This window comes from Coregonus clupeaformis, chromosome 21, assembly GCF_020615455.1.
Source record: "Coregonus clupeaformis isolate EN_2021a chromosome 21, ASM2061545v1, whole genome shotgun sequence".
In the NCBI taxonomy this organism is placed as follows: domain Eukaryota; kingdom Metazoa; phylum Chordata; class Actinopteri; order Salmoniformes; family Salmonidae; genus Coregonus; species Coregonus clupeaformis.
The window spans coordinates 40930821-40949258 of NC_059212.1; the positions used below are offsets into that span (position 1 = coordinate 40930821).

Consider the following 18438-nt stretch of genomic DNA (forward strand, 5'->3'; position numbering starts at 1 on the left):
GCCGCTTAAAAACATACCCACAGCATGATGCTGCCACCACCAAGCTTTACCGTAGGGATGGTGCCACTGTGACGAATTGAAAATCTTAGAGTTTCCATCAACCTCGCTCGCACTGCGTGCAATGTAGATACCAAAGACCACCACAGTTTGCATGCAGAGTAGCGTGTGCAACTATTCACTTCAGAAAAAGGTGTGATATAAATAAGTTTCCTTTCATTATGTGTTGTCGAATTCATAAAAATATTTGCTGCCATTGCATTAAGGTTGGCAATACGAGAGGTCTTCAGACTCACCATTTTTGTATTATTTTCCTTGAAAGAACAACTAGTGAGTTTTGAGTGCTTCTCCCCTATTTGGAAAGTTGGTCTGGCTGCTCTTCAGTCTGAGAGAGATATTCTGAGAGCAGGTTTGTGTCGCCTTCCTTTGTACATTATAAACTGTTTAAAACTGTATAACACAATTGTGTCTTTTGAAAACGGGTTCATATATCTTAAAGTCAATAGCGAATGTGACTATGTATATATTTATGTTGCCGTTAATGTATTTAAAGCCTATTTCGGCAAGTTAACCAAGTTTTTGTTGGCTTAGCTAGCCATGTTAATGACGCGCTAACTAGCACCGTCAGTCACCGTCACTGTAATGTCACACTAGCTATTGCTAGCAGGTAATTTATTGAAATATTAAGTGAATGTTTATTTTCTTACTACCTTAAAAAGTTTGTATAAAAACGGTTGTACTTGTGCTCTGTATTTATGGCTTGATGTCACATCACATTGAGGGCATGTATTATTACTGTTGCTCCTATCTAAAATATATCTCGTGTCCTACCTAAACAGTGAATGTGTAGCTGTGACTGTCCTGTCAATCCCTGTCATCACGGTTTGATATCTTTTACTGCAGATAAAATCCAAGTCAACCTGAAGTGTGGGTGTCTGTGTGTCTTTCTTCTGGGTGACTACAGTGGGGGAAAAAAGTATTCAGTCAGCCACCAATTGTGCAAGTTCTCCCACTTAGAAAGATGAGAGAGGCCTGTAATTTTCATCATAGGTACACGTCAACTATGACAGACAAATTGAGAAAAAAAATCTAGAAAATCACATTGTAGGATTTTTAATGAATTTATTTGCAAATTATGGTGGAAAATAAGTATTTGGTCATCTACAAACAAGCAAGATTTCTGGCTCTCACAGACCTGTAACTTCTTCTTTAAGAGGCTCCTCTGTCCTCCACTCGTTACCTGTATTAATGGCACCTGTTTGAACTTGTTATCAGTATAAAAGACACCTGTCCACAACCTCAAACAGTCACACTCCAAACTCCACTATGGCCAAGACCAAAGAGCTGTCAAAGGACACCAGAAACAAAATTGTAGACCTGCACCAGGCTGGGAAGACTGAATCTGCAATAGGTAAGCAGCTTGGTTTGAAGAAATCAACTGTGGGAGCAATTATTAGGAAATGGAAGACATACAAGACCACTGATAATCTCCCTCGATCTGGGGCTCCACACAAGATCTCACCCCGTGGGGTCAAAATGATCACAAGAACGGTGAGCAAAAATCCCAGAACCACACGGGGGGACCTAGTGAATGACCTGCAGAGAGCTGGGACCAAAGTAACAAAGCCTACCATCAGTAACACACTACGCCGCCAGGGACTCAAATCCTGCAGTGCCAGACGTGTCCCCCTGCTTAAGCCAGTACATGTCCAGGCCCGTCTGAAGTTTGCTAGAGTGCATTTGGAGGATCCAGAAGAGGATTGGGAGAATGTCATATGGTCAGATGAAACCAAAATAGAACTTTTTGGTAAAAACTCAACTCGTCGTGTTTGGAGGACAAAGAATGCTGAGTTGCATCCAAAGAACACCATACCTACTGTGAAGCATGGGGGTGGAAACATCATGCTTTGGGGCTGTTTTTCTGCAAAGGGACCAGGACGACTGATCCGTGTAAAGGAAAGAATGAATGGGGCCATGTATCGTGAGATTTTGAGTGAAAACCTCCTTCCATCAGCAAGGGCATTGAAGATGAAACGTGGCTGGGTCTTTCAGCATGACAATGATCCCAAACACACCGCCCGGGCAACGAAGGAGTGGCTTCGTAAGAAGCATTTCAAGGTCCTGGAGTGGCCTAGCCAGTCTCCAGATCTCAACCCCATAGAACATCTTTGGAGGGAGTTGAAAGTCCGTGTTGCCCAGCGACAGCCCCAAAACATCACTGCTCCAGAGGAGATCTGCATGGAGGAATGGGCCAAAATACCAGCAACAGTGTGTGAAAACCTTGTGAAGACTTACAGAAAACGTTTGACCTGTGTCATTGCCAACAAAGGGTATATGACAAAGTATTGGGAAACTTTTGTTATTGACCAAATACTTATTTTCCACCATAATTTGCAAATAAATTCATTAAAAATCCTACAATGTGATTTTTTGGATTTTTTTTTCTCATTTTGTCTGTCATAGTTGACGTGTACCTATGATGAAAATTACAGCCCTCTCTCATCTTTTTAAGTGGGAGAACTTGCACAATTGGTGGCTGACTAAATACTTTTTTCCCCACTGTATATGAAGTTGGTTACACCAGGTTTTTCCAGACGTGACGCTTGACATTCAAGCCTAAGAGTTCAATTTTGGTTCCATCAGACCAGAGAATCTTGTTTCTCATGGTCTGAGAGTCCTTTAGGTGCCTTTTGGCAAATTCCAAGCAGGCTGTCATGTGTCTTTTACTGAGGAGTGGCTTCCGTCTGGCCACTCTTCCATAAAGGCCTGTTTGGTGAAGTGCTGCAGAGATGGTTGTCCTTCTGGAAGGTTCTCTATCTCCACAGAGGAAATCTGGAGCTCTGTCAGAGTGACCATTGGGTTCTTGGTCACCTCCCTGACCAAGGCCCTTCTCCCCCGATTGCTCAGTTTGGCCAGGTGGCCAGCTCTATGAAGAGTCTTGGTGGTTCCAAACTTCTTCCATTTAAGAATGATGGAGGCCACTGTGTTCTTGGGGACCTTCAATGCTGCAGAAATGTTTGGGTACCATTCCCCAGATCTTTGCATCAACACAATCCTGTCTCAGAGCTCTATGGACAATTCCTTTGACCTCATGGCTTGGTCTTTGCTCTGACATGCACTGTCAACTGTGGGTCCTTATATAGACAGTTGTGTGCCTTTCCAAATCATGTCCAATCAACTGAATTTACCACAGGTGGACTCCAATCAAGTTGTAGAAACATCTGAAGGATGCTTAATGGAAACAGGATGCACCTGAGGTCAATTTTGAGTCTCATAGCAAAGGGTCTGAATACTTATGTAAATGAGGTATTTCTGTTTTTTATTAGTAAGAAATTAGCAAAAATGTCTAAACCTGTTTTTGCTTTGTCATTATGGTGTAATGTCTGTCGATTGATGAGGATTTTTAGTTATTTAATCAATTTTAGAATAAGGCTGTAACATAACAAAATGTGAAAAAGTCAAGGGGTCTGAATACTTTCCAAATGCACTGTACATTTTATATCTTACCAATTACAATGTCCCCTGTGTTAAGATAGCGTCCACTTTAAACTCAATTTTGTATTTGCATCAACCCAACAAGACTTTCAATAGTATTTGAATGAAGCCCAAATTACCTTCGATCTTGTCAGCACTTGTCTGTTTGAGCTCTGATAATGTTCTCTCTAACTCTGTCACTTTGTTACGAAGTCCCATGATCTCTGCAACTGAAAAAGAAAAGCACGCCACTCTGGATGAAGCATTCAGAAACCGTAGAAATTATTGACTTGTAGATAAACTCCTGGAAACATGCTTGACAACTTACTGAGTTGTGGAATTCTACTGCCTGTTTCTTTCAGCTCCTCTTTCTTTTCATTCAGCTGGTCTCTCGTCTCCTGTAGTTGATTCTCTAGCTCTATGAGACACAAACATTATTTCAAATGTTCTCCTCTTTCCACCACAAAGTTTTCTATTACACGGTATGCCTACAAAAAGCTCTTAGTGGTGAATATAAGGATAATAAACTCTCCAGCGTGACTTTAAGACTATTACTGAGGATAAAGAAAAATTACAATAGCACTCACCAGCAATCTTGCCCTCAGATGTCTGATTGAACTCTAATTCTTGCCTCTGTAATCTTGTGACTTGATTTTGGAGTGCAATGATCTGCAAAACTAAATGAGCAGGGGGATGCAGGATGTCACAACATTCAACATTTGAAGTAAAGTAGAATATCCAAATCACGATAGCAGCCAACCCAGAAATGATTAGGCTTTTCAAACTCACTTTGTTTACAGTTTCCATTGTTCTTCTCCTCGATTGTGGCAATCAATTCATCCAGTTCATTCTCAAGCGCTGTGGACAAGAATAATTGAAGAGCTTGAATGTTACAAGCATAATGGGATTGTAAAACTCCATGAATGGGCAAAATCCAGTGTATTTCCATCACACCATCCTATATGTCTACCAGTGAAGGACTATCCCTTTGAGGAAACATGATAACTATTTGTATTGGTCTTACGTGCTGAACACACAGTGACTCCTATGTTCTTCAGAACGCCTGCTACTCACCAGCAATCTGGTCAAAGTTTGTCCCGTTGGTAAATCCTTTCTGCAGGTTCAAGATCTCATTCTGTATTGCAATGATCCTTAGAACTGAAAAAAAAAACTAAACAGTTTGAGGAATATCATATACAGAGAAATACTGAGCAGGCTGGGCCTAAATGGTAAAAGCTGTCTGTTCAACTGAAAACAGACTCTATAATGGCAAAGGCTAAATAAAACTCACCATTCTCTGGTTGAGGAGCATTATCCTCCAGTTCCTGTGTTTTCTTTGCCAGTTCTTTGATCTTCTCATCCAGCAACTTCTGGAGCTCTGAAAGACGAGGAAAAACCATGACGGGATCAAGGCTAACATATCTAGAACTTTAGAAACAAACATTGTTATAGTGCAGACACTATATAAATTAACTGCAGTATAGTATTATTACTATTCATGGGGGCATGGTTATTATGGACATTGGTGTTGACCGTGACCTTTATCCTCCTGTTATGTCATCACCCAGAGTTGGCTCAGTATTCAACGGGACACTACCTAATGTTGAGTTGGGTATTTAGCTCTTCTGTATTCTACTGTTTGTACAGGGCTGTACCCCTTTATTTTGTAGTTTACAAGTAAAGGCAATGAACATTGAAACGCATGTGGATAATCCTTGTAAAGATACCACATCTTTTTGGCGACGAGAATAAAACTTTGAGGTCAGCTTGCACGTGACGCTGCGCTAGCTAAGAAACAGTGAGTTAGCCAGTTAGCTTTTTTTTTTGAGCGACGGAGAGCTGGAGCCGCCGGATGGAATCGCCGATGGTGAGAATCGCTAACGAGAATCAAGGACAAGTTGGCGTTACAATGGCAATGTTTGGGACTATCAATTTGTTTTTGGAAGAGAACAAGAACTGGACAGAATATGTGGAAAGAACACTTTTTCTTGGCAAATGGAATTACAGAGGAGACTAAACAGCGCTCTATTCTCTTGAGTGTGTGTGGAGCTAAAATTTACAAGCTAATGAGAAATTTGGCTACACCAGGGAGGACAGCTACACCACAGAGGACGGGACAAGTTCCTTTTGTTGATCTAGTTGCTCTCCTTCAGACTCACCACAATCCAAAGCATTCAGTGATCGTCCAGAGGTTCAAGTTTAATTGCCATTTTCGGAAAACAGGTCAGTCTGTACCTCAACTCTCTGAACATTGTGAGTTTGGGACTGTGTAAGAGGACATGCTCCATGCCAGATTAGTCTGTGGCATTAATGAGGACAGCATACAGCGCTGTTTGCTGGGGGAAGCCACACTGACTTTCAAGAGAGCATCGGACATATCTCAAGGGATGGAGATGGCAGCTAGCAATGCTATAGATATTCAAAAGGCCAACAGTGGAAGTTGTGCAGTGCATCAGGTGACAAAAGAGGCAGCAGGAAAAAAGGGAAAAGCAGTGGAATGTTTTAGATGTGGGGGGAACACATTATGCAAACAACTGTAAGTTCAAGGACAACGTCTGTCACAATTGCAACAAAAAGGGGCATTTAGCCTAAAAGTGCAGGGTTGCTTAGAGCAAGCCAGAGGGTGGGCAGACTCGGAGGGGCAAGTTCAAATCAAAGAAGCCGCAGCCAGCAGCGCACCACCTAGAGAGTACAGAAGAAGAGGAAGAGGATTGTTCCTACAACATTTTTAATGTGAGTGAGCAGTGCGAGGAGCCATTATATGCTACAGTGGAGGTAGATGGAAAAGAGTTGAGGATGGAGGTTGAAACAGGGGCCTCTGCATCTGTCATCAGTGAGGAGACCTACAGAAAGACCTGGGACTCAAAACAGGCTCCTGCCATCACATCGGCAGGGATCAGACTGCGTACGTACACTGGAGAGACCATACCATTGCTGGGGGCTCTAGAGGTGGACATTTCAGCCAGGAAGCCAGGAAGCGAGAGCACGGCTCCTGGTGGTGAAAGGGAATGGGCCTAGTTTACTAGGGCGTGACTGACTCAACAAAATACAACTGAACTGGGGTGAGATAAAACACACACAAGTGACTGTGGATGTCATTCAAAAGTACCCTGAAGGTTTTCAGAGATGAACTGGGCACGCTGCAGTGTACTGCAGTTAAGCTGTTTGTGGATCCTCAAGCAGAGCCTTGTTTTTTCAAGCCCAGGACAGTGCCATACGCCATGAAAAAGAAAGTGGAGGATGAGTTGGAGCGGATGCAAGAAACAAACATCATTATGCCCATTCAGTTCTCTTGCTGGGCAGCTCCAATAATTCCCGTTCTGAAGAGTGACGGCACGGTGCGTATATGCGGGGGCTACAAACTCACCATCAACAACGTTTTCAAAGCTGGACATGAGCCACGCCTACCAACAGCTCCTCCTGGACGAGGATTCAAAAGAGTATGTTACAGTCAATACTCACAAAGGCTTGTTCAAATACAACCGCTTGGTTTTCAGGTTGGCGTCCAGTCTGGCCATTTTCCAGAGGACAATGGACAATCTGTTGCAGGGGATCCCTCATGTAGCAATGTACCTGGACGACATCCTGGTTACAGGGGAGACGGAGGAGGAGCACCGCCGCAATCTGGACCAGGCGTTAAAGAGACTCTCTGATGAAGGGCTGCGTCTGAATGTATTCCGTCAAAACAGCTGTGGGTCGTAGTGCAGAAGTTGAAACACCACAGGGAACAGTCTCGGAGGAACAGGGGCATTCAGTGGCTCCAGGAGAGGGTGATGGACTGTCTCTTACAAACACCTGACCCACTCCTGTGCCCTCAGACCCTAGTGGGACACCAGGAATACTGCGCAGATCACAGCGTAGTCACAAGGCTCCTGACAGACTGACTCTATAGTTGAGACTAGGAGACTCATGGTGTTAATTTTTGAACAGTAGACATACAGTCGTGGTCAAAAGTTTTGAGAATGACACAAATACTAATTTTCACAAAGTCTGCTGCCTCAGTTTTGATGATGGCAATTTGCATATACTCCAGAATGTCATGAAGAGGGATCAGATGAATTGCAATGAATTGCAAAGTCCCTCTTTGCCATGAAAATTAACTTAATCCCCCAAAAACATTTCCACTGTATTTCAGCCCTGCCACAAAAGGACCAGCTGACATCATGTCAGTGATTCTCTCGTTAACACGGGTGAGAGTGTTGACGAGGACAAGGCTGGAGATCACTCTGTCATGCTGATTTAGTAAGAAACACGTGCCATCATCATTGCTTTGCACAAAAAGGGCTTCACAGGCAAGGATATTGCTGCTAGTAAGATTGCACCTAAATCAACCATTTATCGGATCATCAAGAACTTCAAGGAGAGAGGTTCAATTGTTGTGAAGAAGGCGTCAGGGCGCCCAAGAAAGTCCAGCAAGCGTCAGGACTGTCTCCTAAAGTTGATTCAGCTGCGGGATCGGGGCACCACCAGTGCAGAGCTTGCTCACGAATGGCAGCAGGCAGGTGCGAGTGCATCTGCACGCACAGTGAGGCAAAGACTTATGGAGGATGGCCTGGTTCAAGAAGGGCAGCAAAGAAGCCCCTTCTTTCCAGGAAAAACGTCAGGGACAGACTGATATTCTGCAAAAGGTACAGGGATTGGACTACTGAGGACTTGGGTAAAGTCATTTTCTCTGATGAATCCCCTTTCCGATTGTTTGGGGCATCCGGAAAACACCTTGTCCAGAGAAGACAAGGTGAGCGCTACCATCAGTCCTGTGTCATGCCAACAGTAAAGCATCCTGAGACCATTCATGTGTGGGGTTGCTTCTCAGCCAAGGGAGTGGGCTCACTCACAATTTTGCCTAAGAACACAGCCATGAATAAAGAATGGTACCAACACATCCTCCGAGAGCAACTTCTCCCAACCATCCAAGAACAGTTTGGTGACGACCAATGCCTTTTCTAGCATGATGGAGCACCTTGCCATAAGACAAAAGTGATAACTAAGTGGCTCAGGGAACAAAACATCAACATTTTGGGTCCATGGCCAGGAAACACCCCAGACCTTAATCCCATTGAGAACTTGTGGTCGATCCTCAAGAGGCGGGTGGACAAACAAAAACCCACAAATTCTGACAAACTCCAAGCATTGATTATGCAAGAATGGGCTGCCATCAGTCAGGATGTGGCCCAGAAGTTAATTGACAGCATGCCAGGGCGGATTGCAGAGGTCTTGAAAAAGAAGGGTCAACACTGCAAATATTGACTCTTTGCATAAACTTAATGTAATTGTCAATAAAAGCCTTTGATACTTATGGAATGCTTGTAATTATACATCAGTATACCATAGTAACATCTGACAAAAATATCTCATAACACTGAAGCAGCGAACTTTGTGAAGACCAATACTTGTGTCATTCTCAAAACTTTTGACCACGACTGTAGTTGAAAGAAAAATATCTGTGGTCTTTGTTTGTTTACAGTTGCAGTAACACTAGTACAAGTTCTAAAGTATTGTGAAGAAAAGAAGAGGAAACACTGTTGTTGTTTAGTTGTTGTCTTGTATACTTAATGTATTTTCTTCACAGGGGGATTGAAATGAAGGGGGGAGAAGTGTTATAGTGTGGAACTACAGTTGAAGTCGGCAGTTTATATACACTTAGGTTGGAGTCATTAAAACTCGTTTTTCAACCACTCCACAAATGTCTTGTTAACAAACTATAGTTTTGGCAAGCCGGTTAGGACATCTAATTTGTGCATGACACAAGTCATTTTTCCAACAATTGTTTACAGACAGATTATTTCACTTGTAATTCACTGTATCACAATTCCAGTGGGTCAGAAGTTTACATACACTAAGTTGACTGTGCCTTTAAACAGCTTGGAAAATTCCAGAAAATGATGTCATGGCTTTAGAAGCTTCTGATAGGCTAATTGACATCATTTGAGTCAATTGGAGGTGTACCTGTGGATGTATTTCAAGGCCTACCTTCAAACTCTGTGCCTCTTTGCTTGACATCATGAGAAAATCAAAAGAAATCAGACAAGACCTCAGAAAAAAATGGTAGACCTCCACAAGTCTGGTTCATCCTTGGGAGCAATTTCCAAACGCCTGAAGGTACCGTGCCACGTTCGTCTGTACAAACAATAGTATGCAAGTATAAACACCATGGGACCACGCAGCCGTCATAGGACCTTGTGAAGATGCTGGAGGAAACAGGTACAAAAGTATCTATATCCACAGTAAAATTAGTCCTATATTGACATAACCTGAAAGGCCGCACAGCAAGGAAGAAGCCACTGCTCCAAAACCGCCATAAAAAAGCCAGACTATGGCTTGCAACCTCACATGGGGACAAAGATCGTACCTTCTGGAGAAATGTCCTCTGGTCTGAAAATAGAACTGTTTGGCCATAATGACCATCGTTATGTTTGGAGGAAAAAGGGGGCTGCTTGCAAGCCGAAGAACACCATCCCAACTGTGAAGCACGGGGGTGGCAGCATCATGCTGTGGGGGTGCTTTGCTGCAGGAGGGACTGGTGCACTTCACAAAATAGATGGCATCATGAGGAAGGAAAATGATGTGGATATATTGAAGCAACATGTCAAGACATCAGTCAGGAAGTTAAAGCTTGGTCGCAAATGGGTCTTACAAATGGACAATGACCCCAAGCATACTTCCAAAGTTGTGGCAAAATGGCTTAAGGACAACAAAGTCAAGGTATTGGAGTGGCCATCACAAAGCCCTGACCTCAATCCTATACAAAATGTGTGGGCAGAACTGAAAAAGCGTGTGCGAGCAAGGAGGCCTACAAACCTGACTCAGTTACACCAGCTCTGTCAGGAGGAATGTGCCAAAATTCACCCAACTTATTGTGGGAAGCTTGTGGAAGGCTACCTGAAACGTTTGACCCAAGTTAAACAATTTAAAGGCAATGCTACCAAATACTAACTGAGTGTATGTAAACTTCTGACCCACTGGGAATGTGATGAAATAAATAAAAGCTGAAATAAGTCACTCTCTACTATTATTCTGACATTTCACATTCGTAAAATAAAGTGGTGATCCTAACTGACTTAAGACAGGGAATTTTTACTAGGATTAAATGTCAGGAATTGTGAAAAACTGAGTTTAAATGTATTTGGCTAAGGTGTATGTAAACTTCCGACTTCAACTGTATATGAATAATTCTTACTGAATAGGTGGTGTACTTAACTGCAGTATAGTATTATTACTATTCATGGGAGCATGGTTATTATGGACATTGGTGTTGACTGTGACCTTTACCCTCATGTGATGTCATCACCAAGAGTTGGCTCAGTATTCAAAGGGACACTACCTAATGTTGAGTTGGGTTTTTCGCTCTCCTGCTTTCTACCGTTTGTACAGGGCTGTACCCCTTTATTTTGTAGTTTACAAGTAAAGGCAAAAAACATTGAAACGCATGTGGATAATACTTGTAATGTTACCACAAACATGATTTGCTATGAATAATGAGCGGCAACAGGGATACTCACCATTGATCTTAGCTGCGGAAGTCACAGTTCTCTTCTTTAGATCATCTACCTCATTAGTCAGCGTCCATACCTCAAGAACTGACAGAACACATTGAAATGAGCGGAGTAGTTTTCTGAATCAGAAAAATAAACAAGACTACTCAACTCATTCATCTGTGAGCACTGATGTACATTTATCCACTCACCGAGTTTGTCGTTGTATCCAGTTACATTGTCCAGTTTATTCATTGCAGCACCAAGCTTATCTTGCAGACCTGTGAGAGACCAATACAAATCAGCTTTTAACTAGGTTCTATTGAATAGGGTTCTATTATTTCGATCACTCAGTGTCATCAGCAAAAGGTAGAGAGGGGTGGAGCTCACCGTCATGTCTGTCCTGGATATGTGCATCCTTATCGCCCAGCCTCTTCTCCAGGTCTGGTTTGAGAAAGAAATATTATCCAGAGCGACTTACAGTTAGTGAGTGCATACATTTTTCATACTGGACCCCCGTGGGAATTGAACCCACAACCCTGGCGTTGCAAGCGCCATGCTCTACCAACTGAGCTACAGGAGGGCTGTATATAATATCAGAAGAACCTGATCTTGGCTTACCTTTGTTCTGGGCCTGACATCTGGCGCTCTCTTCCTCTCTGGCCTGTAGTTGTTCCTGAAGCGCTGTAATTCAAGCACTAATGTTAGCATATTGCTACATATATTCGTTACATCATGATGACTATACATAACAATTTCAATTTTCTAACACTATTCAACCTGTGATATTTTGATGATTATACATAAGTGGAACATGAGACAAAATAGACAAACCAGAGATTTCTGCTGCAGTTTCATCTTTTGAAGCTTCAATCCGTATCTCATTCATTTGTTTCTGGAGTTCAATGATCTTCAGAACTGAAAGAACAGAACAAAAAGGCACTGTGTAATTCAATACTAACATCATATAATGGTATTCGACTTTTTAGAAGATTATAAATGTTTAATGACTTCTAATAACTACTCTTGTTAACATACTCTGTTCTGCATTTTTGGCATCCACAGCCCTCAGTTGTGTAGTGTTGTCTTCAAGCTGCTTGCTCTTCTGCTTCAGTAGACTCTGTAGATCTGAGGAGGAAAGACCCCTTCACCTTTTACACAATTTGTGACGTTACAGCCTTATTCAAAACTCTACACACAATACCCCATAATGACAAAGCAAAAACAGGTTTTTAGAAATGTTTGCAAATATATATTTTTAAAACTGAAATATTACATTTACATAAGTATTCAGACCTTTTACTCAGTACTTTGTTGAAGCACCTTCGGCAGCGATTACAGCCTCGAGTCTTCTTGGGTATGACGCTACAAGCTTGGCACACCTGTATTTGGGGAGTTTCTCTTTTTCTTCTCTGCAGATCCTCTCAAGCTCTTTCAGGTTGGATGCGGAGCGTCGCTGCACAGCTATTTTCAGGTCTCTCCAGAGATGTTAGATCGGGTTTAAGTCCGGGCTCTGGCTGGGCCACTCAAGGACATTCAGGGACTTGTCCCGAAGCCACTCCTGCGTTGTCTTGGCTGTGTGCTTAGGGTTGTTGTCCTGTTGGAAGGTGAATCTTTGCTCCAGTCTGAGGTCCTGAGCGCTGTGGAGCAGGTTTTCTTCAAGGATCTCTCTGTACTTTGATCTGTTCATCTTTCCCTCGATCCTGACTAGTCTCCCAGTCCCTGCCGCTTAGAAACATCCCCACAGCATGATAATGCCACCACCATGCTTTTTCCGTAGGGATGGTTTCGGCCAGGTGATGAGCGGTACCTGGTTTCCTCCAGAGATGGCACTTGGCATTCAGGCCAAATAGGTCAATCTTGGTTTCATCAGTCCAGAGAATCTTGTTTCTCATCGTCTGAGAGTCCTTTAGGTGCCTATTGGCAAACTCCAAGTGGGCTGTGTTGTGACTTTTACTGAGGAGTGGCTTCCGTCTGGCCACTCTACCTTAAAGGCGTGATTGGTGGAGTGCTATAGAGATGGTTGTCCTTCTGGAAGGTTCGTCCATCTCCACAAACGAACTCTGGAGCTCTGTCAGAGTGACTATGGGTTCTTGCTCACCTCCCTGACCAAGGCCCTTCTCCCCCGATTGCTCAGTTTGGTCCGGCGGCCAGCTCTTGGAAGAGTCTTTGTGGTTCCAAACTTCTTCCATTTAAGAATGATGGAGGCCACTGTGTTCTTGGGGACCTTAAATGCTGCAGAAATGTTTTTGTACCCTTCCCCAGGGTTTAGAACACCTACTCATTCAAAGGATTTTCTTTATTTTTGCTATTTTATACATTGTAGAATAATAGTGAAGACATCAAAACTATGAAATAACACATGTGGAATCATGTAGTACCCAAAACAGTGTTAAACAAATCTTAATATATTTTATATTTGAGATTCTTCAAATAGCCACCCTTTGCCTTGATGACAGCTTTGCAAACTCTTGGCATTCTCTCAACCAACTTCACCTGGAATGCATTTCCAACAGTCTTGAAGGAGTTCCCACATATGATGAGCACTGGTTGGCTGCTTTTCCTTCACTCTCCGATCCGACTCATCACAAACCATCTCAATTTGGTTGAGGTCGGTGGATTGTGGAGGCCGGGTCATCTGATGCAGCACTCCATCACTCTCCTTCTTGGTAAAATAGCTCTTACACAGGCTGGAGGAGTGTTGGGTCATTGTCTTGATGAAAAAAAAATTATAGCCCAAACCAGATGGGATGGCGTATCGCTGCAGAATGCTGTGGTAGCTATGCTGGTTAAGTGTGCCTTGAATTCTAAATAAATCACAGACAGTGTCCCCAGCAAAGCACCCCCACACCAGCTAAGCACCCCACACCATAACACCTCCTCTTCCATGCTTTACGGTGGGAAATACACATGCGGTTGGAACCAAAAATCTCAAATTTGGACTCCAGACCAAAGGACAAATTTCCACCGGTCTAATGTCCATTGCTCGTGTTTCTTGGCCCAAGCAAGTCTCTTCTTCTTATTGGTGTCCTTTAGTAGGGGCATTCCAAGATGGCGAAGTAGTGCAGTCCTGTTTCTGTCGTGTGTCTGTAAATAGCCTGTAAATACCTTGTTTTTTTGTATTTTTCGTACCTATTTCCCTATCAGACTTTTCATCCATCTACAAAATATACTTTCCTGCAACCCGCCTCACTCAATGTGGAACAGACTCTATTATTGACTTACCTTTTATCTAGAATCTCCAGAATCTCCAGTGAAACTAGCTAGCCAGCTAGCCAGCTAACGATCTACCTGCTATTAGCCTTAGCTAGCGGTGTTTCACCCAGAACATTGGATTTTCTTCTGCGGGATTAATTTTAATCACTGGACATTGATCACCGGATATTCGGCCAGTCTGCACAGCGCGTTATCGACCCAGAACATATCAATTTTCCGCTGGAATCACTGAATCACTGGACCTTTAACTCCGGATTCGTCGCTACCAGCTAGCTACAACAAAACGGACGCTGTGGTCTGGCTAATTATCCTGAGCTAGGCCCATCTCCCGGCTATCTACCTCTCTGTCAACCGGACGGGACCACCTAGTATTGACACGGAGCCCCGCCGATCCTACACGACTGGTCTGCCGACGAAATCGTCTGATGTGGTTACGACGTTAACCACGAAGATTCCATCCATCTGCTAGCCCTGGCCCGCTAGCTGTAGCCTCTTACTCACTAGTACTTCACCACCGGACCTTATGATAACTCAGCTATACAGCTGATATCTGCTGGACTGTTCCTTTTTACGGTACTACATCCTGTTTATGTTTAGCCTCAGCCCAAACATGGTTAGTTTATTGTTGTTTCGGTTATTTCTAATTGTACTATATCACTGCAGACCCCCCAGCCTAGCTAAACTTGCCTTAGATAGCTCCTTTGCACCTCCCCCAATACACGCGGAGACCGACTCAATTTATGCCTCTAGAGATACCTCCAGCGATGCTATCTCTTTCATCGTTACCCAACGCTTAGGTTTACCTCCACTTTACTCATATCCTTCCATATCCTTGTCTGTACATAATGCCCTGAATCTTTTCTATAACACCCGGAAATCTGCCCCCTTTATTCTATGTACCCAACGCACTAGAAGACCAGTTCTTAAAGCCTTTAGCCGTATCCTTATTCTAGTCCTCCTCTGTTCCTCTGGTGATGTAGAGGCTAACCCAGGCCCTGCAGCCCTCAGTATCACTCCTACTCCCCAGGCGCTATCATTTGATGACTTCTGTAATCGCAAAAGTATTGGTTTCTTGCACATAAATATCAGAAGTCTACTTCCTAAGTTTGAGTTATTCACTGCGTTAGCACACTCTGCCAACCCCATCCCCAACTATAACATTTTCCGTCTAGATAGAACTGCCAAAGGGGGTGGAGTTGCAATCTACTGTAGAGATAGCCTGCAGAGCTCTATCATACTATCCAGGTCTGTGCCCAAACAGTTTGAGCTTCTACTTCTAAAAATCCACCTTTCCAGAAATAAGTCTCTCACTGTTGCCGCTTGCTACAGACCCCCTCAGCCCCCAGCTGTGCCCTGGACACCATATGTGAATTGATTGCCCCCATTTATCCTCAGAGTTTGTACTGCTTGGTGACCTAAATTGGGATATGCGTAATACCCCAGCCATCCTACAATCCAAGCTAGATGCCCTCAACCTCACGCAAATTATCAACGAACCTACCAGGTACAACCCAAAATCCGTAAACATGGGTACCCTCATAGATATCATCCTGACTAACATACCCTCTAAATACACCTCAGCTGTCTTCAACCAGGATCTCAGCGATCACTGCCTTATTGCCTGCGTCCGTAACGGGTCCGCGGTCAAACGACCACCCCTCATCACTGTCAAACGCTCCCTAAAACACTTTAGCGAGGAGGCCTTCCTAATTGACCTGGCCCAGGTATCCTGGATGGATATAGATCTCATTCCGTCAGTAGAGGATGCCTGGTTGTTCCTTAAAAGTAATTTCCTCTCAATCTTAAATAAACATGCCCCATTCAAAAATACAGAACTAAGAACCGATATAGCCCCTGGTTCTCCTCAGACTTGACTGCCCTTGACCAGCACAAAAACATCCTGTGGCGTACAGCATTAGCATCAAATAGCCCCGCGATATGCAACTTTTCAGGGAAGTTAGGAACCAATATACACAAGCAGTCAGGAAAGCAAAGGCTAACTTTTTCAAACAGAAATTTGCATCCTGTAGCACTAACTCCAAAAAGTTTTGGGACACTGTAAAGTCCATGGAGAATAAGAGCACTTCCTCCCAGCTGCCCACTGCACTGAGGCTAGGAAACACTATCACCACCGATAAATCTACAATAATCGAGAATTTCAACAAGCATTTTGCTACAGCTGGCCATGCTTTCCATCTGGCTACCACTAACCCGGCCACCAACTCTGCACCCTCTGCTGCAACTTGCCCATGCCCCCCGCTTCTCCTTCACACAAATTCAGACAGCTGATGTTTTGAAAGCGCTGCAAAATCTGGACCCCCTACAAATCAGCTGGGCTAGACAATCTGGACCCTTTCTTTCTAAAACTAGCCGCTGAAATTGTCGCTAACCCTATTACTAGTCTGTTTAACCTCTCTTTCATAACGTCTGAGATCCCCAGAGATTGGAAAGCTGCCGCGGTCATCCCCCTCTTCAAAGGGGGGTGACACTCTAGATCCAAACTGCTACAGACCTATATCCATCCTGCCCTGCCTTTCGAAAGTATTCGAAAGCCAAGTTAACAAACAGATCATCGACCATTTCGAATACCACCGTACCTTCTCCGCTATGCAATCCGGTTTTCGAGCTGGTCACGGGTGCACTTCAGCCACGCTCAAGGTCCTAAACGATATTATAACCGCGATTGATAATAGACAGTACTGTGCAGCCGTCTTCATCGACCTGGCCAAGGCTTTCGACTCTGTCAACCACCGCATTCTTATTGGCAGACTAAATAGCCTTGGTTTCTCAAATGACTGCCTCGCCTGGTTCACCAACTACTTCTCAGATAGAGTTCAGTGTGTCAAATCGGAGGGCCTGTTGTCTGGACCTATGGCAGTCTCTATGGGGGTGCCACAGGGTTCAATTCTTGGGCCGACGCTTTTCTCCGTGTATATCAATGATGTCGCTCTTGCTGCTGGTGACTCTCTGATCCACCTCTACGCAGAGCGACACCATTTTGTATACATCTGGCCCTTCATTGGACACTGTGTTAACAAACCTCCAAACGAGCTTCAATGCCATACAACAATCCTTCAGTAGCCTCCAACTGCTCTTAAACACTAGTAAAACTAAATGCATGCTTTTCAATCGAACGCTGCTGGCACCCGCCCACCCGACTAGAATCACCACTCTCGACGGGTCTGACCTAGAGTATGTGGACAACTACAAATACCTAGGTGTCTGGTTAGACTGTAAACTCAACTTCCAGACTCACATAAAGAATCTCCAATCCAAAGTTAAATCTAGAATCGGCTTCCTATTTCGCAATAAAGCCTCCTTCACTCATGCTGCCAAACATGCCCTCGTAAAACTGACTATCCTACCGATCCTTGACTTCGGCGATGTAATTTACAAAATAGCCTCCAACACTCTACTCAGCAAATTGGATGTAGTCTATCACAGTGCCATCCGTTTTGTCTCCAAAGCCCCATACACTACCCACCACTGTGACCTGTACGCTCTTGTTGGCTGGTCCTCACTACATGTTCGTGCCGTCAAACCCACTGGCTCCAGGCCATCTATAAATCACTGCTAGGCAAATCCCCGCCTTATCTTAGCTCATTGGTCACCATAGCAGCACCCACCCGTAGTCTACGCTCCAGCAGGTATATCTCACTGGTCATTCCCAAAGCCAACACCTCCTTTGGCCGCCATTCCTTCCAGTTCTCTGCTGCCAATGACTGGAACGAATTGCAAAAATCTCTGAAGCTGGAGACTCTTATCTCCCTTAATAACTTTAAGCATCAGTTGTCAGAGCACCTTACCGATCACTGCACCTGTACACAGCCCATCCGAAATTAGCCCACCCAACTACCTCATCCCTATATTGTTATTTATTTTGCTCATTTGCACCCCAGCATCTCTATTTGCACATAATCTCTTGCACATATAGCATTCCAGTGTTAATACTATTGTAATTATTCTGCACTATAGCCTATTTATTGCCTTACCTCCATAACTTGCTACATTTGCACACACTGTATATATATTTTCTGTTGTATTTTCTGACTTTATGTTTTTTTTTTACCCCATATGTAACTCTGTTGTTTTTATTGCACTACTTTGCTTTATCTTGGCCAGGTCGCAGTTGTAAATGAGAACCTGTTCTCAACTGGCTTACCTGGTTAAATAAAGGTGAAATAAAAAAAAATAAAAATAAAAATAGTAGTGGTTTCTTTGCAGCAATTCAACCATAAAGGCATGATTCACACAGTCTCCTCTGAACAGTTGATGTTGA

At 43.6% G+C, this 18438-nt stretch overlaps 1 protein-coding gene across 2 annotated transcripts in view; it reads right to left on the bottom strand.

The window, feature by feature from the left end:
* The window catches only part of LOC121535637 (putative leucine-rich repeat-containing protein DDB_G0290503), a 63013-nt gene that overhangs the window by 7656 nt on the left and 36919 nt on the right, over nt 1-18438 (bottom strand). For both annotated transcript variants that reach the window (XM_045205907.1, XM_045205906.1), the window contains 12 exons: nt 11982-12071; nt 11778-11861; nt 11565-11627; nt 11334-11387; nt 11156-11224; nt 10971-11048; nt 4763-4849; nt 4546-4629; nt 4261-4329; nt 4059-4148; nt 3800-3889; nt 3612-3701 (listed from right to left, as the gene is read on the bottom strand). In XM_045205907.1, coding sequence (XP_045061842.1) covers nt 3612-3701; nt 3800-3889; nt 4059-4148; nt 4261-4329; nt 4546-4629; nt 4763-4849; nt 10971-11048; nt 11156-11224; nt 11334-11387; nt 11565-11627; nt 11778-11861; nt 11982-12071 — 948 coding nt within the window. The remainder of the gene's footprint in view (nt 1-3611; nt 3702-3799; nt 3890-4058; nt 4149-4260; nt 4330-4545; nt 4630-4762; nt 4850-10970; nt 11049-11155; nt 11225-11333; nt 11388-11564; nt 11628-11777; nt 11862-11981; nt 12072-18438) is intronic.